This window comes from Peromyscus eremicus, chromosome 4, assembly GCF_949786415.1.
Source record: "Peromyscus eremicus chromosome 4, PerEre_H2_v1, whole genome shotgun sequence".
Lineage (NCBI taxonomy): Eukaryota > Metazoa > Chordata > Mammalia > Rodentia > Cricetidae > Peromyscus > Peromyscus eremicus.
This window is the reverse complement of record NC_081419.1, coordinates 51,834,668-51,861,414: the sequence shown is the minus strand read 5'-3', so window position 1 is coordinate 51,861,414 and position 26,747 is coordinate 51,834,668. Positions and strand designations below refer to the sequence as shown.

General features: G+C 40.1%; 1 protein-coding gene across 9 annotated transcripts in view; it reads left to right on the top strand.

Moving 5' to 3' along the window:
* Nucleotides 1-26,747, top strand: part of Chn1 (chimerin 1) — a 153,924-nt gene that overhangs the window by 84,285 nt on the left and 42,892 nt on the right. For 4 of the 9 annotated variants that reach the window (XM_059260708.1, XM_059260706.1, XM_059260709.1 and 1 more), the window contains one exon: nt 25,355-25,432. The exons of 1 other annotated variant lie outside the window; for it this stretch is intronic. In XM_059260708.1, coding sequence (XP_059116691.1) covers nt 25,355-25,432 — 78 coding nt within the window. Of the gene's footprint in view, nt 1-276; nt 355-1,814; nt 1,945-25,354; nt 25,433-26,747 lie in introns of those variants that run through there. 4 more of the 9 variants (XM_059260711.1, XM_059260712.1, XM_059260713.1 and 1 more) reach the window with 4 other exon arrangements.

Below are 26,747 nucleotides of genomic sequence, written 5' to 3'. Positions count from 1 at the left end.
TAAAGTAGAAATGATTATCACAGAGTCAGGAGACTGAAATAAATACCACCTATAAGACTCCCACTCTTCTGATTGGGTTCTGACAACACTCTATGTTAAACTCCCAGGACTGTTGTGTTAAGGGGCCAGTAAAAACTATAGCAAGTAGTTAGCACTGGGGATTCTCTCTCTCCAGTAGTACATCATTAAGGACATTACTCTTTGCTTAAACTGCATGCATCTTAAATAGAGTTGACTTAGAAATCTCACTCAAAAATAGATTTATTTTATTTACAGGTGTCATCCAACAAGACAGGGATGATGACCTATTCAACAGCTTGAAACACTGATTCCCTGTCACAGTGGATGACATTTGTAAGTAAAAGTAATCGTACTTAATTGATTCAAAAATACCTATTGACACAAAAGTGGTTTAATAAACATTTTAATGGATCCTTGACAGTTAAATTCCCTCTTGGTCCATGACTTCTTACATAAGAGGCAACAGTGTTGGTTTGCAGAAATTGGAGTGGTGCTGTGGGCAGGAGGCTAGTGTTGAAATCCAGAGCTGGGTACTGCTTTTCCCTGTAGACATGTGTTCATGTGTCCAAACGAGGCAACTGCTTCATTTCTGTGAGGACATCTGTTATCTTTAACACAAGAGTTTGGGACTAGATTATTCAATTATGTGTTCTAGGGACGAGAACATGGGACTGAAAAATGTCCTGGAGACTCTTGAAAGGTGAGGGTTGTCAGTTACCTACCAACTAATCACGTAACTCTTCACCTGTCACCTGACCTAACTGGACTTGGGCTTCTTCATATGAGATAAGGGGTTTTCTATAAAAGATGACTTACACAGAATTTCAATAAAAATACACAGAAGGATTCAGTGCTCATATAAATTAGAAAAATAATCAGACTTTTTAAAGCCGTTTTCTTGTTCTTAGGCCTCCTTCAGTGGTGACCTAATGTGATTGCAGCTCCCCAGTAGTGCTCTAAATTTGGGCTACTTGAGTCGCCTGCTCTTATTAAGAATAGTTTTGGGAAATAATGTTGCACGGAGCTCCCCTTGGTAAAGTTTGGTGTGGTGATTGCTCTTTGTTTCAGAATTAAAGAGTAAGAGCTCCATAGGCGTGTGTGTTGTGGTCCTTAGGAGTCAGTTCTGAACCTGAACTTCTGTGAGCAATTCATTATATGTGTTTATGGCCATGAGCATGTAAACAGTCTATTGTATGGATTTTGTACACGGTTTGCTATATGTTTTTACGGACATGAACATGTAAATGTTAAATGTATGGATTCATAGCCATGAACATTGTTGCCACAGGAAGTGAATCCAAGCCAGCTCTTGTCCCTAGAAAACCTGGCAGCCTATTGTAATGGCCAGTTTTCCTTCCAAATGATAACTACAATATTTTCTCATTTACTATTCAGATTGTTTCCTAAGCTTGAAAAATTAATTGTAAACAAGAAAATTCAAGCATTGTAATCCATATACTGGTGAAAATGCAGTGTATAAGGAAGCCAGACTCTCTTCTCTACAGTAGCTTGATTTAGCAATCCAGACTGGACAAGGGCCCAGTTTATTAGTAACTTCTATTTCTCTTGGAACTGAATTTGAATAGTTTCTTGTTCCAAGTAATAAATATATGTGTGTGTCTACAGATCCTGGACCAATGGCTGCATTCAGTAGTTTTTATGATAATTTCATACTAATTAAATTACTAATTTAATTTTAAATCTTTTGGAAAACATGCTGTAGAAAGTATTTCTTATAAACATTAATAATATAAACTGACTGACAAACTGTGTAATTTGCATTTCAGAAAGCACACTGTGAGCCCGGACATAATCTAGGCAGAATGTCCTTAGCTTTGGATCAGTTATCTGAACCTCGTCCCTCTCACATGAAGATGCCTCTGATGGCATGGGTGTGAAAACGTTTGGTACAGCGAAACTTCAGTAAGCTAAAGCATAGCCCTCTCACAAGAGTGTTCTCTTTCTACACACACACACACACACACACACACACACACACACCGTACAACGAAACTTCAGTAAGCTAAACCATACCCCTCTCACAAGAGTGTTCTCTTTCTACACACACACACACACACACACACACACACACACACACCGTACAACGAAACTTCAGTAAGCTAAAGCATACCCCTCTCACAAGAGTGTTCTCTTTCTACACACACACACACACACACACACACACACACACACACACACACGCAGACACACTCCTATACATTCCTATAAACACACATGCACACAATCTGTATATGCACACATATATGTGTGTGAATATATATTCCTTTTTCTATGGAAGTTTAGAATAAATGCAATGTCTTACATGTTGTCATTAATTTGATTTTTAGGAGTTTCTTTTATATTGAAATTTTAATTTTGAAAGACTTCTTTGGGATTACCAAGCTACATATGAAATATGTATTGATTGTTGAATTGAAATTGAAATATAATTGATACCTTGCCAGGTTATTGTTATTACTAGAATCTTTGGATATCTCTGTAAACATTCAATTTTTTTGTTCCTTGGAACAACTGGATGAGTCTGGGTGATCTGGTGTGCTGATTGGCCTGGTCTTCCATATAGTAGCTCTTGTAAATGTTTTTACTTTACTTAAAAAGTATGTACCATTTTATCTATATCTACACAGTCTCAACTTAGAAGTCAACAGACTGACTATATATAAACTTAATCTTAAATAATACAATTAGCAACACGAGAGGGATAGCATGAAGCCATCTTTAAAAATCATGTCTTGATTCCTCTCTCTCTCTCTCTCTCTCTCTCTCTCCCTCTTTCCCCCTCTCTCTCTTTCTTGACTCCACATTCTTTTGACCCATACCTTGTCATTTTTTCTTTTTCTTTCTTTCTCTCTTTCTTTCTTTTTGTTTTTTGTTTGTTTGTTTTTTGAGACAGGGTTTCTCTGTGTAGTTTTGGAGCCTGTCCTGGAATTCACTCTGTAGCCCAGGTTGGCCTCGAACTCACAGAGATCTGCCTGGCCCTGCCTCCCGAGTGCTGGGATTAAAGGCGTGCACCACCCACCACCTGGCCCTTTTTCTTATATCTGTTGAATCTACTCCTTTTCTTCATCCTGCATGTGGCTGGAGAGATGGCTCAGTAGTTAAGAGCAGTGGCTGCTCTTCCAGAAGACCTGGGTTTGATTCCCAGTATTCACATGGTGGCTCACAACCATCTGTAACTCCAGTCCCTAAGGATCTGGTGCTGTCTTCCGGCTTCCATGCATACTGCATGCACGTGGTGCACAGGCATACCTGTAGGCAAACAACCAAGAAACAAGTCAGTGTTTCCATGTGGCCCAGGGTGGCCTTAGCTCCTGACCCTCCTACTTCACTTCTCAAGTGCTGGATTGCAGGTGTGTGGCACCATACTGAGTTTTAGCTTCTTCCTCCTGTTCTCTCTTAACCCTACCTTAGTCTACCTCATTCCCCCACAAATTTATGTGTCCAAGTTTCCACTGTAGCTTCTTCAAGGATCAGCTCAGTTTATGAACACCCTTCACAGAACTCTCCAGTGTGCTAGGGTTGCTAATTACCAAGCTGATTTATAAGAAAGCTACAACTTGTGCACAGAACTTCTGATAGTGGTTTATCCTCTGTAAGATACTCTGCTTAAGGTAGCACAGTTGGTTTGTTTTCAAGGAGCATGTCTGGTCAGTGTGTATCAGTTACGGGACCTTGAACAGCCCTTTACCTTGGCCTTCCTAAATCTCAGTTCATCCCAATCTCAGGGCAGTTTACAGATGCCACTGCATGGATTAATAGGAGATTGGGGTTTTTTAGATTTATTAATTTTATTTTATGTGTGTTTTGCTCTCATATATGTCTGTGCACCATATGCATGCCTGATGTCTGTGGAGTTCACAAGAAGGTGTCACATCTCCTGTAACTGGAGTTTTAGACAGTTGTGAGCTGCCATATGGGTACTAGGAATCAAGACTTGGGTCTTTTGCAAGAACAATAAGTACCTTTAACCACAGAACCATCTTCTGGCCCCTAGTATAAGTTTTAATGAGATTTTGTAATGTGGTCTTCCTTGAAAATGTAAAACACCAGCCACATGGGCATTATTGCTCTCTTGGGTCTACCTGGATACTACATAATCCCCAATTTGTACTAAAATCACAGCTTCAGGTTTCTCTGGGAAATCATCTTTTCTATGCTTTGTCTTTTCAGTTCACAAAAACATCAAAAATCTCCTAGTTGCTTCATCAAGAAAGTAGTTTCTCTCAATAAATAACATGGTGATACTTGTAATTATCTCCAGTGGCGCCTGGGAAATATTTGTTTGAGTCTCATCTTTCCTATCTTATTCCCCACAGAAAGGAATGCTGGGTCTTTATCTAATAACTTTCTAGTAACTATCATTAAAGTGTGTTATCTCCTTTAACATTGGCTGTTTGGTATGAGCTACTCCCCAGCCATCCTTTCTTTGTGTATAAGATGCAAGCTTTGTGCTACTGGGCCTGTCAGGGAACATTGACTGAACCTCTCCTGTTGAATCCATTTATGATCATTCAAATTCCTTTCTCTGTTGTTTTGTTTTGTTTTCTGGAGACAGGGTTTCTCTGGGTTTAGCTCTGGCTGTCCTGGAACTCGCTCTGTAGACCAGGCTGGCCTCCAACTCTCTGAGATTCACCTGCCTCTGCCTCCAGAGTGTTGGGATTAAAGGCATGAGCTACCACTGCCCTGACACTCTCTGTTTTCTTTAGTCCAACTAAGTCAATGCTCTCCTTCCTCAGCCACTAATAAATATCTTCAGACTTCGGTCTGTAAACAGTCTTCCTGGACCATCCATAAAACGGTTCCTTCCTGTAAACTAGAAGTTACTTTGAATTTAAACAAACTAAAGGAGGCAAGGCTATCAGCCCCATTTCTCTTTAAGCTTCCATGAACTAACTCTCATCTTTCAAAATTAACTTCATTTAATTCAGCATTTGTTTTTTGTTTTTTGTTTTTTTGTTTTTCTCCTGTTTGCAGAAAAACAGGCTAGACTCTGGAGGAAGAACAAAATATACAAAGTTTTGGCTCAAAAAATTTATTCATTATTTCTAGATGTTTAACAGACATTTGGAGAGCAAGATGCAAGCCACCTGTAAAAGCCACCTATAAAACATGAGTTCAGTACATGTTTAAGTTAAACTAACTTCAGTTTGAGTCCGCTACTATAACAGCCAGCAGATCACAGAAACTAAATACAAAATTATGCCGTTTCACCCCTATTTCAAGGCCTTAACCTCTCAGTATTATTTCATTTCTGATTCAGCACCTTGAGTTTTATATAAACTGTTGTTGACTAATCAAAGAGTGAATCAATAAGTATATTTTTTTTAATTTACCCAAATCCAAGGTCCTAATACAAATCCATCAGGAGACAGAAGGAAAGCATAGTTATTCAGCTAAACTTTATACTGTATTTTTTCCTGTATGAACTGAGGATCCTTGAAATGTTCCTGCAAGATAGGGAGGGCCAGTCACCATTTCAGGTAAAGCATCTGGGCGCTAGAAAACTTGTCCTTTTGTTGTGGAATAATTTGTGTGGGTGGTGACTAAATGCATTTCTGTATGGGATGTTTTCCAAGGGGCCAAGACTAAGTTCGTACTGTCAATCACATATTGAGTCCGTGGAGGCCATACTGAGGAATCCTATGCTGTGATGATTGAGGAGAACTTCGGGGAAGCATGGGAAATTACTTAGGTGATTTTCATGTGTCCTTCTATTTTATGATCTAGAACTGCTTTCTTAGCAAGTGGGATTTAGGGACTCTTGTGACCTTTAATAGTCTTATGGTCACATTCTGGAGATGTTTCTTAAGGTTTGGAGAACTGTGCATATTGGTGGAAAGAAGTGAGCAGCAGCCAAAGGAATAGGAACTGTGTCAAGGTTTATCTGCCGCCTCTTGCCATGTCATGCTAAAATACATAGGTGTAGTGGTGAGTAGCTCGATCACTTTATTTTTATGAACATATATTAAGCAGGGCCAGTGAGATGGCTTAGACGGTAACAACACTTGCTACCATTACTAACAACCTTAGCTCAATCCCAGACCTATGTGACAGGGGAGAACCAACTCCTGCAGATTGGCCTTTGGCTTCCATATGCATGCCATGATATGCATACCTTGCACATACAAAATTAGTAAGTGTAAAAAGACAATACATAGAATAAGTATGTTTCATCACGATATTTTAATAGATATATGCATTCTTGTTCACCATCTTGCCATTCATTGTAAATGTTCAGCTAAATTTATTGTTTTTTCTTTCTAAATAGGATGCTTAAATAATATTGGCTCTTTACTATTTAATCTGAAGTTAAGATTCATAAAATAAGTTCTGGTGTGCATAGTGGCACAGCCTTGTAATTCTAGCTACTGAGGAGGCTGAGACAGGAGGATCACAAATTCAAGGCCAGCCTGGGCAACTTAAAAAAAAACCTCTATCTTAAAAAGCAAAAGAGGGGCTAGGAATCCAGCTCAGTACAGCTGCTCAGCATTCACAGGGCCAGCACTGAGAGGGAAGGAGGGGAAGAAGGCATTCTTTAGTTCTGGGTTATCATCTAGCCGTAGTTTTGAAGCGATGACAGTATTTGGTCTGAAGGAACTTTTTAATTCCTTCCTTCCTTCCTTCCTTCCTTCCTTCCTTCCTTTCTTTTTCCTTTTTTAATTTTTTCTTTATTATATTTTTATTATTTAAAACAAATTTTAAATTTAAATATATTTTGATTATATTCTTTCCCTCCCCCAAGTGTAGCCAAAACTTCCCTGGTCCTGCCCAGTCCTGCAGCTGCTGTTATTATAATAATCACTCAGAGGCTATAATATCACTCAGAGTAATAATATCAAATTAATTTGATATTAATTACAAATTGTTTGGTCTATGGCTCAGGCTTCTTGCTAGCTAGCTCTGTCATCTTAAATTAACCCATTTCTATTAATCTATGTATTGCCATGTGCCCGTGGTGTTACTGGTCTGCTGGCATGTTGCTCCTTACGCAGCGAGGTGGCGTCTGCCCCTGACTCTGCCCTTCTTCTCTCTGTATCTCTGCTTGGATTTCCTGCCTGACTCTTATCCTGTCTTACCATATGTCAAAGCAGCTTTATTTATTAACCAATGGGAGCAGCTCATATTCACAGCATACAGAAAGACTTCCCACAGCACCCAAGTCTTTCCAGATCCTTCCCCTTCCCCACTCACCCAACTTTTAAGTTCTTTCTCAAAAAAAAAAAAAAATTACCCAAAACCAAGAAAACAACACCCAAAAAGAAAAACAAAAACAAAATACACCAAACTGTAACCAAATAAAAGCACACAAAAGCTGGACATTTCTTTACTCTCTTAATTCCATACTTTTTGAGATTTGTTTTCCACAGAATTCCACCTTATCTCACGTAGAAGCCCCTCAGAGAAAGCTTGGATGATCCTGTTTAGCCAGCACTCCAATCCATGCACAGTTTTCTCTGCTAACTCTTGAGAGGTTTGGGTTTGGGTTTTTTAGGTTTAGGATTCTTAACTTCTGAAACTTCAATTCTAAAGGCTAGAACAGGCTAGGGATGTGCAGGTTCAATATCAACTTGTTTCTGTGCCCACCATAGTCTGTCTTTGAATTTGCCACATGGTTTCCTTTGGGCTCAGGAAATTGTAGCTATCTGCTAGTATACATCTAAAGATTCTAGTACACACTCTTCTCCCTAGTATACAGTCTAAAGATTCTAACTGAGAATAAAAGCAGAGCTTCTATAGGTTAGAACCCTTATGAAGTACCTCCTTCAGACTATTTTCTGCAATCTTCATGACAATCATTTAGGGATGGGTTTTGTACTAACAGTATGATAGGTCCGTGCTGAGGTTTCAAGGGATTCTAGGCTAGCCTTGAGAACACAGTCTTCATTGGAGAATGAACTCATAAAAGACAGCCAGACCTTTTGACCAAATCTTTCTTGGTGCCATCATAGCGCTTGAACACTGGACTCTGCAATCTTGAAGTGGGTCGCTGTCTATCCTTTAAGTTACTGAATTACTCAGAAAGGAAGGAGAAGGCAGACTACCAGAGATTGGTCACATGGCCCTTCACCCACCGGCCATGTCACTGCAGAACCACAGCTCTTCTCTCGGCTTTACAGTAATCTCTATCTAATGTCAAAAGACTAAAGACTCCATCATACACAATAAGAAAAGCTGTTCCCATTCGATTTTGAATTGAATTGTATATTTTTAATAAAGCAATATCCTTCCTTATAATGTAGCTTTATTCTCAACTGTCACTTGTGGAAAATGCTACTCTCCTTTCTTGAAGTATCACAGAAAGACTCAAATTCAGGGAGGGGGAAAATACAAATTCCAAGTGTCATAGGGACAACAAAACTAAATATCTAATAAAAGATTGATATTGAAAGTGATAAATGTACAAAATTGACACTGATTCAACATGAGAATATCAAATAGTAATGTACTTAGAATGAGATGAATAAATTTCTTTTGGATGTTTAATAATTGAACCATGAAATAATGGTTTATCTTTATGAAAACTATTGATAACTAAACATGTATTAACATTAATAATATAAAACACACCATATTTATTATATTTAAGTTAAGTCCTCATGCCTTCCCATTTTTTTTAAAGATTTATTTATTTATTTATTTATTATGTATACAGCATGTATGACTGCAGGCCAGAAGAGGGCACCAGATCTCATTACAGATGGTTGTGAGCCACCATGTGGTTGCTGGGAATTGAACTCAAGACCTCTGGAGGAGCAGTCAGTGCTCTTAACCTCTGAGCCATCTCTCCAGCCCATGCCTTCACATTTTTTGATGTTTGACTGAAACTAGGTTAGACAACCTCAGATTTCCAATATTTCAGTCTTCAAAGTGCTTGTTAGCATTTCATTATCAGTATTGATACTCAGCTCTTAGAAACTGATAATAGACCAGTTACTATCACCTCCTTAGTAAACAAGATTTCCAAGGCAGTTGGAATGCTTTTCAAATCAGTCCCCTGGAGACCATAGAGAACTTACTGGAGAAGTTTGTTACAGTGTACAAGCAGAAGGGAACTGGAACAAGCGGCCCTCTCCATCTTTAACACATCTTGACACTGTATCTCTTCCCATGCTGCTTCTTGGCAATAGGGAAGCCTGAAACAATAAGGATTGGCATTTTATAAGGATGCTATTACTAATGCTAATGCTGAGGAAATGGAATGTAAACACAAGAAAACACAACTTTAAAATACAGTGTTTCTGGTTCTGAAATGCATGGTGGTACAGAGACTTGACTAAAGTGTCAGAGCAGTGTTCTCATTCTGAGCTTAACATAAAGTAGAAGTGCCTGCAGAAATGTCACTGTAGACTCACAGGGAGCCATCGTCTGTGTCGGGAAATGTGGTCACCTCTCTGTTTGCACAGGTTGTAGTTCGGTTGCACAGTAAAAGCTAAGTCTGTGGTTCTCAAATTTCTTGGACTCAGATCTATATTATATTTTAAAATATTGAAAACTATTAAGGGATTTTGCTTCTATGGCTTCTTTCTGTTGATATTATGCTGAGAATTAAAACAAGTTTTAAAAATAGTTATTTCAAGGAAATAATAAAATAACCTGGCAACATGATGACATTATTATTATAATATTTGATTAAACAAAAAGCTTTAGAAAATGGCATTATAAAGTTAGTCATGGTAGTACATGGCTGCCCAGAGGCTGAGACAGGAGGATTCCACTGAGTTTGAGGCCATCATATGCTACATATTGAATTCCAGCCAGTGTGGGCTACAGAGTAAATCCCTGTCTCAAAACATAGACAAACAAAAAGAATGCTGTTGCTTTACATTTCTGTAAATCTCTCCAGACTGAACTGCTGCTAAGGGGAAAAGGGTTCTCAGAAATGATTCTGCATTCAGTTCATGGTGACACATTGTTTTGATTGGAGTAGAAGAGGAAAATCTGACCTAGCTGCACCTGAATAGGGGAATGGTTTAGTAGCTTTTTCAGGGAATTGTGGATGTTTCTCTTTGATACAATACCATAATAAATTTGTTTCCAAATGGAATCTGAAATCTCTTCGGTGTCTTCCTTAGTTGTACTGGAACCTCTTGGTGTGTCTTGAGCTTTGAGTGGATCTGCCCACTGTGCAGGATTCTGTAACGTGTATATCGGTCATTTGGAAGTTGCTCCTTGACTCCCAGAGTTACCCGGTTCTTACAAATGTTGACGCCTTTTATAGAGTTTCAGAACGCACCTGTGTTGCTCTCCATCTCTTCAGAGTAGTCTCTTAAGTGGCCGGAATCGCTGGGTTGGGGATAGCAGATACAAACGTGCCAGACTTGAGTTGCTGGAAAGGTTGCAGTTTGGTAGTGTCTTGTCTTCCCCAAGTGGAAGGCTCTCTTCACTCTCTTGGTTTATTTTCCAGATTAGAACTTCTTCAACTCTTCTAACGTGACCACATTTCACCCAAACATTTTTGAATGGCCCCTCACATATACGTATATTACTAACCTACAAGTCAAGCATTTCTGATAAGTCATAGGGAAATTAATTTTAAAATGATTCTTTGGTATATATAATTTTACTACTTCTTAAAGACTAAAGTGTATGCCTACTAATAAGATGAATGTACTTTATTTTTACATAAATCTTGGCTGAATGCTTGATGCAAAAGGATTTAGACCATCTTTAGCATTTCCAGGGATAATTCTATTTTGCTTTTGATCATTAGTGCTGAGAATGCTACCTCCCACAAATCCATAGTCCAGAATGCAGAAATACTTCTGTTTAGGGCCATTTCAGAAATGGTTGGTAATTCTGCCTAATCCTCATGCCAAACTTCATTTAGTGATTTATTTTCGTAGAACTCAGCAGCAGCTCAGATGGCAGCTTTTAAAATCAACCATTCTAACACAATATAACCCAAAGACATACTAATTTGGTTCTTAGATGCTGAAGTTTCCATAACTAAACCATTACAGTTCTTTAAGATCAGAATCTTTGGAATATAAGGGTACGGTAGTTTTTTTCTCTGAGCCAGAGGATTTCAGGCACCATTTCTTGTTATGTGTGGCTGGGCTTCATGCACAATGCAAAGTGTACATATTGTGCGTTCAGAACCAAGGCTAAGTGACGTCACACTCTGCAATGCTGCTGAGCATTGACAAACACCAGGTTCACTGCTCACTGTTTTTATTCATTAGAAACAGTATCTTTGGTATGATGTAATGCATTAAACCCTGTGCTCAGCATCTTAAAGAACTGGCTCTTACAAAAAGGAGAACACTGCTAAGATACCCCTCTTATCACAAATTTTCTCTCCTACATGTTTTCAGTTTATTGTTTTGTAGCCATTTTGGTTCTCAAATGAGAATTTGAAAGTTCTCTACTAGATGAGGGGGCTTTTCTGGTGAGATTAATTCTGATATTATCAGTGTAATTTTAGATATGATGTAAAATATATCAGCATTTTTAACATTCAGCTAATAACACAGTTTGGTATTTTGACAGTGAAAAATGTAATAAATGCATCCACTTCAATTCGCTAGCTGCCCCTGTCCTTATTTCAGTTTCTTTCTTGCTTTTGAAAATGATCAAATAATCTCATCTCAGAATGAGTTGTAGGCTTGAGTTTGTAGAAGAAAAAATGGTCAAACCTGGAACTCTGCTTGCTAAGGATAAGCAGTGCTCACGTTCTTTTTCTTAAGATTGTCTTAAGATTCATTCTCACAGTTCCTACTCATGAAGGAATTTTCCTAGAACTTTGTTAGTCTTTAATTTTATTCCAAAAATAAATTTTTGGTCCTGTAAACAGTCTTTGGAAATGAGACCTGCAGTTCAGGATTGCCACACATTCTTCTTATTTCAGGTAGCTCATGCTCCCTCAGTGCTACAAATATTTTCAATTCAGTGTCTCCCTTGGTCAGCAGTGTTGCTAAGATACTTCTGTCATCACAGATTTTCTCTCCAACATGTTTCCAGTTCATTATTTTGCGGCCATATTGACCGTCAAATGAGGAAATAGTATTTTTAAAGCCTTTCTTTCTTGTATCCCTGGGCAGCCATTGGGTTTCTCTAATAGCTGTAAAACAAAGGTACATTGTTGTGCAGTCTTTTCTTTATATCCAGTGTGTTCCAACAGTACGCAGGGAGGAGGCTGGAGTAATCGTTCTTGGCCCGTTTGTTCGTGCTTCCTTTCCTGAGCACTGCGTTACTGTGGTGAGAGCAGTCCTGGTGGTGCTCCCACTCTCGACATCCTCCCGTCTTCTCTCGGAGCTTGGAGCGCGTGCTGTGTCCTGGGACTGAAAAGGCAGGTTTTCCTTGCATGCTGTACATGCTACGGATTTCTACTCAGTCTCCCAGTATCTCTGCTCGGAGAGGTGCTCTTCATCATTCCTGTTTTAGGAAAAAGAAACAGACTCACCTACAGTCCCTATGAGAGACTCATCTAAGATCTGTTATTTCATCCCTTTCCTAAGATCTTAGATCATTGTTAAGTTGATCTGAGATTCATTTATGCATTATCTGACTCAAGAGCCAAATTATAAATAACACTAAGCTTTACTTACTTTAAAAAAAATAGTTTAACTCGTTATGGGAAAGTGGTTAGGCTGACTAAGCTGCAGCCTCCTGTCTACATTATTTCTGCTAAAAGACTGTATGAGGTGATCACACACTATACGGTTGTTTGCTCTTTGAGAGTGTTTAAAGGCACACCCGTCATGGAAGGAGACAGATCTAGACAGAGGGATGGAAGGAAGTGAGCTGTCCAGAAGCTCCCAGAGAGGATGGAGCAGCTTGGAAGGGGAGTGTAAACAGACAAATTCAGGCTTTCTTAGAAAATGGGATTGGGGGACTAATAGGGTGAAAACACCTATTATCTACTAATATGTACTCCAAATATAATTAATTCATGAAACATATATTTATCTCTTTAATATCTGGCCCTTGTGAAGATAGCATGTGGCCCTATACTCTGTTATTCACCATTTTTACTGGTGAAACCACAGCATATCATACTCAGTGAAATACTTGTTGATTGAATTTAATTCATGAGTGCTTATTATTGCAGTTGTATGTGTTAGACATTTCAATATCTTTAATTTTTTTTTGTTTTTTGTTTTTTGAGACAGGGTTTCTCTGTGTAGCTTTGCGCCTTTCCTGGAACTCGCTTTGTAGACTTTCCTGGCCTCGAACTCACAGATATCCACCTGACTCTGCCTCCCGAGTGCTGGGATTAAAGGCGTGCGCCACCACCGCCCGGCTCAATATCCTTATTTAATGAATTTGTGGGGTATATAAAATATTTCCCAGGCTATCTGATCTCTATTCAAAGTTATATTATTTTTTAAAAATAAATTCATCTTAATTTGTGTAATTTCTATATTGGTCAATATAGAATCTCTGTTTAGGCTTTGTCCATACAATTGGAATGGCTTGCTGTCCTATACATTATAATGTCTATTTGGCGGGGTAATGGAAAGTTTATACATTTTTTTTTTTTTTTTGACACAGGGTTGCTCTGTGTAGTTTCGGCACCTGTCCTGGAACTCAGTTTGTAGACCAGGTTGGCCTAGAACTCACAGAGATCCGCCTGCCTCTGCCTACTGAGTGCTGGGATTAAAGGTGTGCACCCCCACCGCCTGGCTAAGTTTGCACATTTTAAAGGTAGCTTCTTAGTTGATTAGCTGACTACTTTTTTTAATTGATCATATTAGAGAACAGTCTTGTTTTCATTCAAGAAACAGGAAAAAAAAAGGTGTAAAAACAAAAAAGATGTTCAGCTTAGTAATACTTCTCTCTAAAACTCTGACACATGACAAAGGACCGCCTGTGACTAAGTACAGTCAACATGTCACAATGCCTGCCTTAGGCAAAATCATGGTTTTTGTTTTTTGTTTTTCCAAAGGCTTTTAAAGTGCCAGGAGTTAATTGTCAAGATTATCTGCTTTAATTTGAACTAGAATGTCCCCCAAAGCCCCATGTTTTGAAAACCTGGTCTACAGCCATGACAGTATTGGGAAGTGGGGAGCCTTTAGGAGATGGGGCTAACAGAAGTTAGGCCCGAGGTCTATGGTCTCGATGGGGATGTTAGAACCTCCGCTAGCTTCCTGGCTGGCATGAGGTAGACTGACTTACAGAAGTTAGGCCCATAGGTCTGTGGTCTAGATGGGGATGTTAGAACCTCCGCTAGCTTCCTGGCTGGCATGAGGTAGACTGACTTACAGAAGTTAGGCCCATAGGTCTGTGGTCTAGATGGGGATGTTAGAACCTCCGCTAGCTTCCTGGCTGGCATGAGGTAGACTGACTAACAGAAGTTAGGCCCGTAGGTCTGTGGTCTAGATGGGGATGTTAGGACCTCCGCTAGCTTCCTGGCTGGCATGAGGTAGACTGACTAACAGAAGTTAGGCCTGTAGGTCTGTGGTCTAGATGGGGATGATAGGACCTCCGCTAGCTTCCTGGCTGGCATGAGGTGGACTGACATACTGTGCTGTCCTAAGCTCAGAGCAGTAGGACCAAGTAACTGAGCCAATGCCTCAAAAGCAGGGAGCCAAAGTAACCCTTTCTCCCTTGTGAATTGGTTCTTAGACGCCTTGTTGCAGTAGCAGAAAGCTGGCTAGCACACTGACCATTTTACTCTGAATGCTGTAAACCAGTTGTCAAGCTTAGAACTCAGTTGGGATGGCTATTTTCAGCTGTGACTGTTTCTGCTGATGGTTCTCTGTCACACTGAGCCTCACTTACAGTTCAGTGTCCATCATGTCCCTGTATCTCAGTGAAGTGCAGCAGAGAGGAGAAAGGCAGGGTATGACATCATGAGGCCTGGATTTCCATCGCGGCTGCTTTGATTTTCTGCTTCTAAGCAAATGCCTTAATATCAACGGATTTTCCATCTGGAAAACAAACAAACAAACAAAAAACGTATGTGAGAACAGAATGAAATAACCTGTGTGACAAAAATTCTTGTGGAATCTTAGTTCTGTGAAAGAGCCCTGCTGTGGAGCAGCATAAAAGCTGAGCCTGGATATTGTTTTGAGAGAGTAGGTTGTCAGAAGAATACAGTAACTACAATTCTTATGAAGGAGGACTAGAATGGGATTACTGCCCTGCAGGTTACTTCTGGATATGGAACATGATTATAGAGTAAGGCTTGGGGCAGAAAGATTTTTCAAGGACTCCTCCATGCACTCAGGCCTGTTCTATTGGCATTCATAAACCCAAAGGTAAATACCACCTGTCTTCCTAGAGCAGCAGTTTTATGGAGTGGTGATTGAAAACACCTTTGCATTAAACATGCTTGGATACATTCTGGGTTGTTGAGGACGGTCCCCTGCACCTTCTGCATGCTCATCCCTGTTCACCAGCCTTTGCTGGGAAAGGCATCTTTGGGGAAGACAAAAAGGCACTGCACCCCCCACCCCCCGCCAGATGACCTTCATAGCATTTGACCAGTTTAGCTTCAGATCTCCAGTTGCTCAGACTGTCTCCCTATAATGTCCTTTGTAGAGAAGGACATCAGTGGGTAGGTGCTTTTAGATAACAACAAAATACCATGAAAGAAGTTGCATCAGACTTCAATCTTTTCTTCTGCCTCATGAGGGCCTGTCATTTCAAGCTGACTATCTGTATATATTTTTTTTTAATTTTTTTGATGAATTATTTATTTTTATTTTATGTGCATTGGTGTTTTTCCTGAAGCATGTCTGTGTGAGGGTGCCAGATCCCCTGGACTGGAGTTACAGACAGTTGTGAGCTGTCATGTGGGTGCTGAGAATTGAACCCAGGTCCTCTGGAAGAGCAGCCAGTGCACTCAGCTGCAGAGCCATCTCTCAGTTCCTTCTTTTCTTAATATACCATTCATATGCAGGCCTTGATTTCCATGAGACACCACACATACAAGTAAAAATCTAATGACTGTCTCTGGCATGAAGGAAAGCGTCAAAGTTAAGGGTTGCTAAAGTATTCTCTGAGTTCATTAGGGTCCTTTGAACTGGAAGAATTTCATAAGATAAAATATTGTGGATGTGATATAAGAGGTTTTTTTCAGGAAGTTCCCAAAAGGAAGCTAGTTTTATTTCTTTTTTTTGGGGGGGAGTGGTTTATTTCATCTTAAAGTTTGTAGTCCATCCAGGGAAGTCAGGTCAAGATCATGGCAGGAACCTGGAGGCAATAGCTGATGCACAGGCCATGGTGGAGTTCTGTTTACTGGCTTGCCTAGCCCACTTTATACCATCCAGGACGGCCGCTTAGGGATGACACCACCCACAGTGGTCTGGATCTTCCCACGTCTAGTTTTCTTTCTTAAACATCATTATCTTGCTGTAAAGCATGCAGCGTAGTAGTCACAGCACAGAGGAGTTTACATCGAGTGATCATGTCTGAATTGTCTTCCTAAGGACCCTTCTTTGTGTATCAGTGTTTAAGGAAGTGAAACTTGGGCCTTCAGACCTCTCTGACCATTGCCATCTAAAATACTTTACACTAGCATCACTGCTGTCACATACCATCTCCTCTAACATGCTTCTTGACGGACCAAACATTTAAACATGAGACACGATGTACCTTATCTGTTTAGATATTATGTGAGGTTCTGGTCAATATTAGGTTACTGCTAGAGGAGCTGTGTAATGAAGACCGAGTTAGAAGGTATAATCTGACTCTTGCAGTGACTGAAACATTAGCAACCCAGCAAAAGGGAAGCTTCCTGTGAAACATAAATATTTATTAATCTGAACATGACTAAAGGAATTTAAGACTCCTAAACTAGAAGTCTCTAATGTCTGACTTAAAGTCCACTTGGAAATTTTGATTCTACATGGAATCTGATAGACACCACAACCCACATGTAACAGTTGTAAATGCCTAGTGATATAATGTGCTTAAGAGAAATGATTTAGGATTTGTACTAACCTTTCAATAATTCAAGTTAAAAACAGGTACTGTGAGAGCTGGGTGGTAGTGGTGCACGCCTTTAATCCCAGCATTCAGGAGGCAGAGGCAGGTGGAGCTCCACAAAGTGAGTTCCAGGACAGCCAGGGCTGTTAAATAGAGAAACATTATCTCAGAAAACCAAAGGGGGAAAAATAGATACTGTGAGAGCCAAGGTAGTCAAGAAAAAAAAAGAGAATCTGAAGTCCTGGAGACCTGAGCTCAAGCCCTATTTTCACATCTTAAAGCAGTATGGCCTTCAGCAAGATTCTTAATCTCTGAACTTCTTTCTTCATCTGTAAATGGCAGTTGACATATCTGTCTTATTTGCTTGCCTTGATATCTAAATGACATCATGCATGTAAAACATTTAACCACTACATGTTGTTGGTAAGTACTTCGGGATATCTTCTACTCTTGTCTCTCATGGAGAAAAATTAGACTGCAGGTTATAATTCAGGGGATGAAGGTAAGACTCATCTGAATATTGGACTGAGATTTGTGTGAATCTACCAACCTTTGTGTTATAACTTTCCTCGGTGTTTACATTCTGTAGAAATTGCAAGATTTCACTATACTTGAACCAGAAACTTTAATTCCTGATCACTCAAAAATTAATCCAGTTTCACTACTCCCCCAAGCCACAGGGCATGCCAGCTAGAATACTGACATGAGGTGCTCTGGGGATAGAATTCTAATTTAACATGTGTGTTGGACCCATGATGTACATAGCCAGAATATTACAGAGAAGGGCTTCTTGTGTTGCATGAGGTCCCTTAGGAAAAGGTATTTCTAGAGAACACCTTTGCCACCGATAAGTCCTGACATTCAGTAGTTGGAGATTTATTCCTTTGGCTTAAGCTTTAGTCCTACTTAAAAAACAGACACTAATGAAAAAAGAAGCATAATCAGTCATTTGTATTTGGTATATGTGCTGGTTGGTTTTTTTGTCAACTTGACAAGCTGGAGTCATCTGGGAAACAAGAACCTCAGTTGAGAAAATGCTCCCATTTCATTGGCCCATAGGCAAGTCTCTGGGGGCATTTTCTTGATTAAGATTGATATGGGAGTGTCCAGACCATTGTGGGCAGGCCACTCCTGAGCAGGTGGCCCTGGGTTGTATAAAAAAGCATACTGAGCAAGCCATAGAGAACAAGCCAATAAGCAGCACTCCTTCATGGTCTCTGCTTCCATTCCTGCCTCTAAGTTCCTGCTCTACTTGATTTCCTGTCTCGGTTTCTTTCAGTGATGCACTGTGATCAGGAAGGGATGTGTAAACCAAACAAGGCCTCTCCTCCCCAAGTTGCTTTTGGTTGTGGTCTTTGTCACAACAACAGAAAGTGGACCAGGACAGTGTGAATAATTTGTTAAGACTTTTTTTTCCCTGTTAGCAGGCCTTGATGAGATTGCTCAATCTGAGTATAAGGATTTTCACAACTTAATATGGCCACAGTAGGGTTAGATTAAAATTAGAGAATGCTCTTGCTTACAGCAGCGGTTCTCAACCTTCCTAACACTCTGACCCTTTAATACAGTTCCTCACGTTGTGGTAATTATTTTGTTACTACTTCATAACTGTATTTTTGCTACTGTTAGGATCATAATGTAAATATCTGATATTTAGGATATCTGATATGTGACCCCTGTGAGGACCATGACCCACAGATTGAGGGCTCCTGGCTTACAGTGTGTCCTGAAGTTTATATAGTATAAGACAACAGCCTTGGATTTTTAATTCATGCCATAGTCACATAGAATACTAGCCCTAATCTCAGCAATAAGGGCCTTCGAGTACAAGGAAAGAAGGGGAAACTTCCCACTTACTGGTTACTTATTCGCTCAAAATAATGGCAAATTCTTCTCACATATTATCTCATTTAATTCTTGACGGTGTTGTATTGTTGCATACTTTCAATCAATTCACAGGTCCAAAAACAAAGACTTGACCCAGGACATTCCCCAGCCAATTAGTGATGGAGTTAAAGTGAGCACCTGTGTGTGGCTCCGTGCTGCGCTTCTGGTTCTAGTCCACTTGGTGAGAGTGGGAAGCCAACCCAGCACAGGTCCAGTGTCCATAGAGGACACATAACGGGGGCGGGGTTTCTGGGAGCCTTTGATTTACAGCAGTGAATGCAGCATTCCTGTCTCCTGCCCTCCTCACTCCTTCCCATTGCTCCAGTTCTCTCCTCTGTACGCAGGATGGCACAGGGAGAAAATGCAGGCTGGGAAGCTGCCCCTTTTCCATCCTTTGGGAGAGTGATTGTGCTGCTTTAGATAAACCCCCAGAGATACTAGTTGGTGTCAGGGATGGGCAGAGTCAGATCTGAAGTTAGGCCAGTAACTCCTGCTCTAAGTGAACGCTAACCACTGCTGGTGCTTCCACCAAGAAAGATCTTACAGACCACGTGTACCACAAGTTTGCTCCCTTCTGTTTCACGTTATGGAGTGAGACTATCAAAGCATGTGTCCCCAACACCCCGAGCTTTATCACCTGCTCATATTGAAGGTAACAGAAGGAGCTTGGAGATTAAAGACGTGGGTTCAGATCTCAGACTGTCTACTTCCTGCTGTATAACTGAAGGAGTCACTAGTTTCTTCTCCTGATGATAGGATTGCCATTGTTGCGTACTTCTCAGAGTTGGTGTGACATCCATGGAAAATAGTAAGCAGTATTGCAAAAAGTATTTACTGCTGACTACATCCTGTCTTCTTTCCTTCCCATTTTTCAGACCCTTCCAACCTTGTTTCTTCAGTTGGCATCCCTGTCATTATAATATGCCTTGGAAGGATATGATTAGAGCTAGACACTGGGCATTGGGTAAGGGCCATAACACAAAAGGAAAGTCTAGTCTCCAGGCATGCTGTATGGTATAGACCAGGGTTTCTTAAGCTTTTGCTGCTTGCAACTTCTTTCCACCTAAGAAATTTATACAGAATCTTGGGTATATAGACATACAAAGTAAGTATATAAATGTTTGATTTATTATATATTTATTATTATATTTATTATATATCAAACATTTATATACTTATATGTTAATATATTACTTTTAAAATTTAGTATAAGTATATATACTTACTGTTATATCACTGATAATAAATCATCTAAAAATAAAAATAATTCTTTCATATGTGTAATTTACCATTTCTTAACAAGAAAGGCAAATTTACATGCTAAGGAGAATGCTGTAATTCTTATCTAACTCAGTACAGTCTAAAGACACTGATTTGATACCTCCTGAAGAATGACTGTAGGAAGTCATTTGTTTAATTAAACCTTTATGTTTCTATAAGAACAGAAAACTTTGCCATATAGTAAAAATACTGTGATTCCCAACATACAGTGTTTTACATAGCAGTCTTTGGCATTGCAAGGTATGGCCACTTGTGTGGTAAAAAGTTCACATGTGCAGTGAGACTCAAGCCTGTGGTAAAGTCATGCTGTGCAATGTAGGGAGACTCTACCAGAAACACCTCAGATTTAGAACATGCATAAAGTATTTTATGGTATAGTATTTGTGGTATAGATGTCCCATTTGTGGCTAAGCACTTAATCTCTGCAAGTTGACCAGTTGTAAGTTTCTGCATTGACCATTGTCCACTGCACAACGAAACATCTCTGATGAGGTCTGAGAGCTGCACTGATTAACAGGGAAGAGAAATAAATTTAGAGAGAGGTTTGATACTATGGCCACTTAGCAGAATAATAGTAGTAGGCTCACCCCTGGGGCCTGTGAGCTCCCAAACCATAGGTTCTTGGCCAGATTTACAGTACCAGGCACATACTTTCTCTTCTGGAATGGGCCTTAAATTCAACCAGAATCACTTGGATTACCCCATAACATGCTACTGCTGAGATCACAGGCCTATCTTGCCAGGCTGGTTGTTATAGTTCACAGGGTGAATGTAATATCTTATCATTAATAAACAAGCAAAGGACTTCTAGGTTTATAGATGAATAAGGCACACCTAATCAGTTTAAGTTTTCCAAGGCTTCCTGGAGGAAGGAGTATTTGGGTTGAGCCTTGAGGTTAGCATCTCCTACTCCATGGTCTGCAAGTTGAGCTTGAGGAAACATCAGTTACTTTTCCTTTTCTTCACTGTTCTCATTACTCTTATTTCTTGTCTGTTACCAACCTTTGAAATTGAAAGTAAATAAGCAGATGAACCACCATGAGCAGAAAAATAACTCCCCTCAGATTCCATAGTTCCTCTTGTTTTCTCAAAAACTGTGTGGATATACCATACTGTTTAGTAGCTCAGCTCTACTTCCTCCTAGCTGTCTATGCAGCTTTGGGGATTTGGTTTCTGTGGGTGTCAATTCTCTGGAATACAAAATGAAGATAATGTATGTATGCCTTACAAAGTTTATCTGTGCATTCATGAGATTGTATATGTAGTCAGCAGAGTACCTGGCACATAAGTACTCACTGACAAATTATAGCCATAATTAACAGTGCATTAACTATTACTTAACAAGGTAGCAGTGGCCAGATACATGTGAGCATAATGATAGACATTTGTCTAAAACATCAGAGCATTGATAGTGGTTCAGAGTTTCAGAGTTTGAACTTCGCTTACTTGAAGCTGGTCCCCCCAAAATTAATGCAGAAGTAGCGCAGTTGTTCTCATACTGCAGGCATAATACTGGGCAAGCCTTTGGCAGTTACTTGATACAGTTCTGTGTGTGTGTGTGTGTGTGTGTGTGTGTGTATACACATACATACTCACCCTACAGTGCTGTTTTCTATCTCCTTTAAGAGCTAGTTGCTGCCCATGCTGTAATAGAAAAGTTAAGAAAAACAGTAGAATTCTTTAATAAACTTTATCTCTAGACAAAATATTCACTTTACCTGACCATTCATTTTTCTGGGCAATTGTGTATTTGTGTGCATAGTTGAATTTTAGTTATTTTAGCTGAAACTCAAGGGTTGATATGAACATAATAGAAACTTGGCCAAACTATTCAAGAAAAACAAAACAGACAAACCCACCTGTGGTGATATTGCGTTCCCCAAAATATTGTGCACCCTAATAAACTTATCTGGGTTCAGAGAACAGAACAGCCACTAGATATAGAGGCCAGAAAATGGTGGCACACACGCCTTTAATCCTAGTATTCTAGAGGCAGAGATCCATCTGGATCTCTGTGAGTTCAAAGCCACACTGGAAACAGCCAGGTGTGGTAAAAAGAGCCTTCAATCCCAGGAAGTGATGGCAGGAAGCAGATAGGTATTTAAGGTGTGAGAACAAGGAACTAGGCTGGTTAAGCTTTTAGGCTTTTGAGCAGCAGTTCAGCTGAGATTCATTCTGGATGAGGACTCAGAGGCTTCTAGTCTGAGGAAACAGGATCAGCTGAGGAACTGTTGAGGTGAAGTGGCTGTGACTTGTTCTGCTTCTCTGATCTTCCAGCAGTCACCCCAATACCTGGCTCCAGGTTTGATTTTATTAATAAGACCTTCTAACAATTCGTGCTACACCCACCACTTGGGTTACACCTTTAGTTGTTTTCTTTACTTAGGAACTTTCCTTTTTACGTTGTTGAAAGAACAAATACCATTCTTTTTGCCTTTGGGGGTCTTTTTTTTTTTTTTAATCTGATGCCTACTGAGGACTGGGTTAACATGACTCTCAGCTGAACATGTCCAAGGAGTTAGTCCTCACATGACAAATCATTTATGTCAGGCAAGAAAACTTTTTTCCAGTGTGTCTCCTCTCAGTATTGTTTTATAATCTCCTATCAATCATCTGAGACTGAATTTGTGAAATTGAGCCATGCATAGAGTAAATGTTAATGTCTCTCTTATGTCTTTCTTTTTAAGATTTATTTATTTATTATGTGTACAGTGTTCTGTCTGCATGTATGTTTGCACGCCGGAAGAGGACACCAGATCTCATTACAGATGGTTGTGAGCCACCATGTGGGTGCTGGGAATTGAACTCAGGACCTCTGGAAAAACAGTCAGTGCTCTTAACCGCTGAGCCATCTCTCCAGCTGCTCTTCCTTTGTCTTTTATGTACTTAAATTTCTTTTAGTACAAAGAATCTGGGAATATAGTGTGGTGGGAGATGTTGACTAGCATGCCTGAAGCCCTGGATTAAATTTCCACTATTATTAAAAAAGAATAAAGGGGACTATATAGACTCAAGAAAATAGAGACTAACTGGGCCTGTTTTCAAGTCAGTCGTGGGGCTGGAGAGATGGCTCGGGAGGTAAAGTACTTTCTTTGTGAACATAAAACCTGAATGTGATCAGAGACAGACAGAGCCCTGCCCCTCCTGAAGCTCATTGGCCAATAAGACTGGCCAAATCAGTGAGCTCCACATTCATTGATGATGCTCTCTTAGAAAAATAAGGCGCTATACCTTACCAACAGTGACAGCCAACATGGATCTCTGGCCTTTACAGGTGCCCACGCGCATAGGCACCAATACCACTCATCACTTCCAGTGTTGTAATGTAATTGATGGACGTCTCATATCTCAGTTAAATTAGAATTTTCAGTGGAATACCTCGTATATTTTATGAAATCTGAGATAACGTGTAGTGGTTAGTTGACTGAATTTCTGGTTTGGTTTGATTTGGTTTGGGTCTGCTCAAGCCCAAGTCTTTGTACAGTCCGAACACATGCTTCTCTGCTAAGCTACAGCCTCCAACCCCCAATTCATTTCAATACAAACTTGCAGATTCATCATAAGATAATTATGTAGCAAGCACAAGGAAACAGATGGGAGATGGTTAGAGAACCCAAATGGGAAAGCCTGAAGCTATGTATGATGGTGCACACCTTTAATCCCGGCACTCGGGAAGCAGAAGCAAGTGGATCTCTGTGAGTTTGAGACCAGCCTGATCTACATAGTGAGTTCTAGAATGGCCAGGGCTATACAGTGAGACCCTGTCTTGAAAAGGGGTGTGGGAGGCAGACTGGATTTCTCATAGCCCCTTAGGGAGCTGTAGTCATTGCTCTTGAGTAGAACGGGGTTTGAGTCTCTCAGCCAGCAGCCCATTTTCTATGGTTGCAGACAAATAGACCAGGGTCTGGTAAGCACAGCCACGCTTCATCTGGGCTCTGTGCTCCCTTCCTCTGGCCTCGAACTCCGAACCAAAAGTATTGAGACGAGAAAACTAGCTTATTGATGTTATTGATTAAGTGTAGATCTACAACCAAATACACACAGTGTGGACCAAGCTACACTAGAGGATATCAGCAGTGCTGCATGTATGCTTTCTATTGTGGATGAAAATGCAAGACTTAAGTTCCTTTTCTTTTCTTTTTCATCAAAGTATGTGGCCATTTTTGTTCATCTTTAATAAAACTGGATTTTAGTTAACCAGCCTCACCACAATGCACAAATAAGAAGGCTAGATTCACCTTAGTAGAGCAGCTCACACCTCATATGATGCACAAAGGAAGACATGGGCTGGCCCTTCACATTTTACCTGGCACCAGAGTTTTTGGTTTGGTTGGTTTTGCTCTTAAATAAAAACCTGGTGCTGTGTGCTAATTTTCCTCCGTCATTATTGCATGACTCAGTCATTGCTCATTACCTTCCTACATATTTTTTTTCTTTCCTTGAGCCAGCAAGAAAAATCTTGTGCGAGAGGAGGGGGAACCAGAGTGAGTTGAGAACACAGCACTTAAATACTGTTCCTGGGTTTTCATTGGTTGTCTCGTCTCTTACTGTGGCCAGTCTAGTCGTGCTCCCTCCTGCAAATCCCTCCCTCCCCGCCCCCTCCTGCCAGTGAGTTCGCAGGCTGTCTGTTGCTAGCGACTGACTGCAGGCTGTATGTAGGCATCTCTCATTCAGAATGGACCTTGCTGTATTGAGCAGAGAAGAAAGCTTTCAGCAATGTATCATTTGTCACGATTGACTGCCTTTTTAAAAGGACTCCCAAAGAGAGATACTGCATGGTTTGTGTGTTAGCACAGACTGATTTCCTCTCCAGACTCTTAAGTTTCCAGAAGCTTGACTATAGAGCCCTGTTAAGAAAGGAAGAGAGAATTTGTGTGGTACTCGGCCTTGTGAAGAACTGCTTCATCACCTCCCGCACCTCCCGGGCTCTGGCGTGTGGCGTGGCCGCTGCTCCCTAGGTTAGGATTCTGAGCTGGCTGCAGCATGCTCATGTGTTAGCTGAGTAGAGTTCACCGACTGACCGACAGTTACAGCTGCTGCAAGGTTGTTTCTTGGTTTTTGTTTTTGTTTGTTTTTCATTCCTTTGAATTCCAAAATGCCATCCAAAGAGTCTTGGTCGGGGAGGAAAACTAATAGAGCTACAGTTCACAAACCAAAACAAGAGGGCCGGCAGCAAGATTTATTGATAGCAGCCTTGGGAATGAAACTGGGTTCTCAAAAGTCGTCTGTGACAATCTGGCAACCTCTGAAACTCTTTGCTTATTCGCAGTTGACATCGCTTGTTAGAAGAGCAACTCTGAAAGAAAATGAACAAATTCCAAAATATGAAAAGGTTCACAATTTCAAGGTAAGAATGTTTGTTTCTGGTCTTTTCCTATAAGGAATGCTCAGTACTTAGAGTGTGCAAGTTAGAGGCTCGTCTTCTGATGCCTTTGAAAAATTAGGATGATTTGATTGAAATGTTCTTGCTATTCAAGGAAAGAGATGTCTAAATCCCGGTTTTAGTTAAGGAATGGCTGAATAGAGCTCATAGAAATCCAGCCCCATTTTCTCAGATGCTGTGCTAATGCTCTCCTGAATTACTGTGTACGCACTGGTAAGTCTTGACTGATGTGATCAAGGTCTCCTAATCATGCATTTGGCATTGCATGTATCTGTGTTGCAATATGTCTAAATACCTTTGTCGGCGATTTCAGGGGATTAGATCTTACATATTTGATTCTGGTTACAGGCTTTGCTGTAGCAGGCATGTGCAGTTGCATCTGGAGTGAGCAGATGGTATGCATTTCCCATAGTTTCTGTCTTTTCTCCTCCCTCCATTAATAAATTGACCACGATAAAAGGAGAATCGCTGCCCTGTGACCACAGAGGCTGTGACTGGCAGCTTCCCTTTACTTTCTCGGTGTTGGCTTTCACCCTGCATATGTTGTTTTTAATTACTGCTGTAACATGTTTTATGCAGTGTACCTGAATCTTCTTTTATGAAGATGATATGTGTGTTGGTCTGAGATGTGTCTAGATCTTGCCTGTACTTCCTGCATGGTATAGGGCCTTGTGTTCCAATTCAGGCGGTATGCAAAGTGAAGTCATGTGTAAAGAGACCTAGTTACACTGAATAGGCAGATGAACCAGCATTTCTGTGGTAACTTCCTAACAGTCGGAAGTTGTCTAAGACTCAAGAGTATTCAGTTTAGAAAGATCATCATTAATGCTGATGTTAGAATGGGAATATTTGTTTGCAAAAAAAGGTGTTAGAGCTGAAAATTTCTGTCTTTGATCTGTTAATTTATTCAACTTTTTTGAACATTTATTCGGCATATAGAATGTACCAGGCTCTCTCCCAAGTGACTTCATCCCAGCTTCATAAACCACCCTGATTTTTAAAACCAGCATTTATTTTACTCATGCTAAAAAACAAAAACACTATGCCTCAATGTACTCCGCATTTTCTATAGTGAGGAATAGAGTGTAGTCTTCACACCATTTGGCGTTAACCATATGAACCTTACTTTTCAACTGATAATTTTGCTTTAAAATGGAATTGAGACAGTTCAGCAAATCAAAACTTGACAGAAAATGGAAGTCATGTGTACATCCAGTCTTAGCCACATTATAAACCAAACTTAACCTCTTATAAACCAAAAATAAATAAATAAACAAGT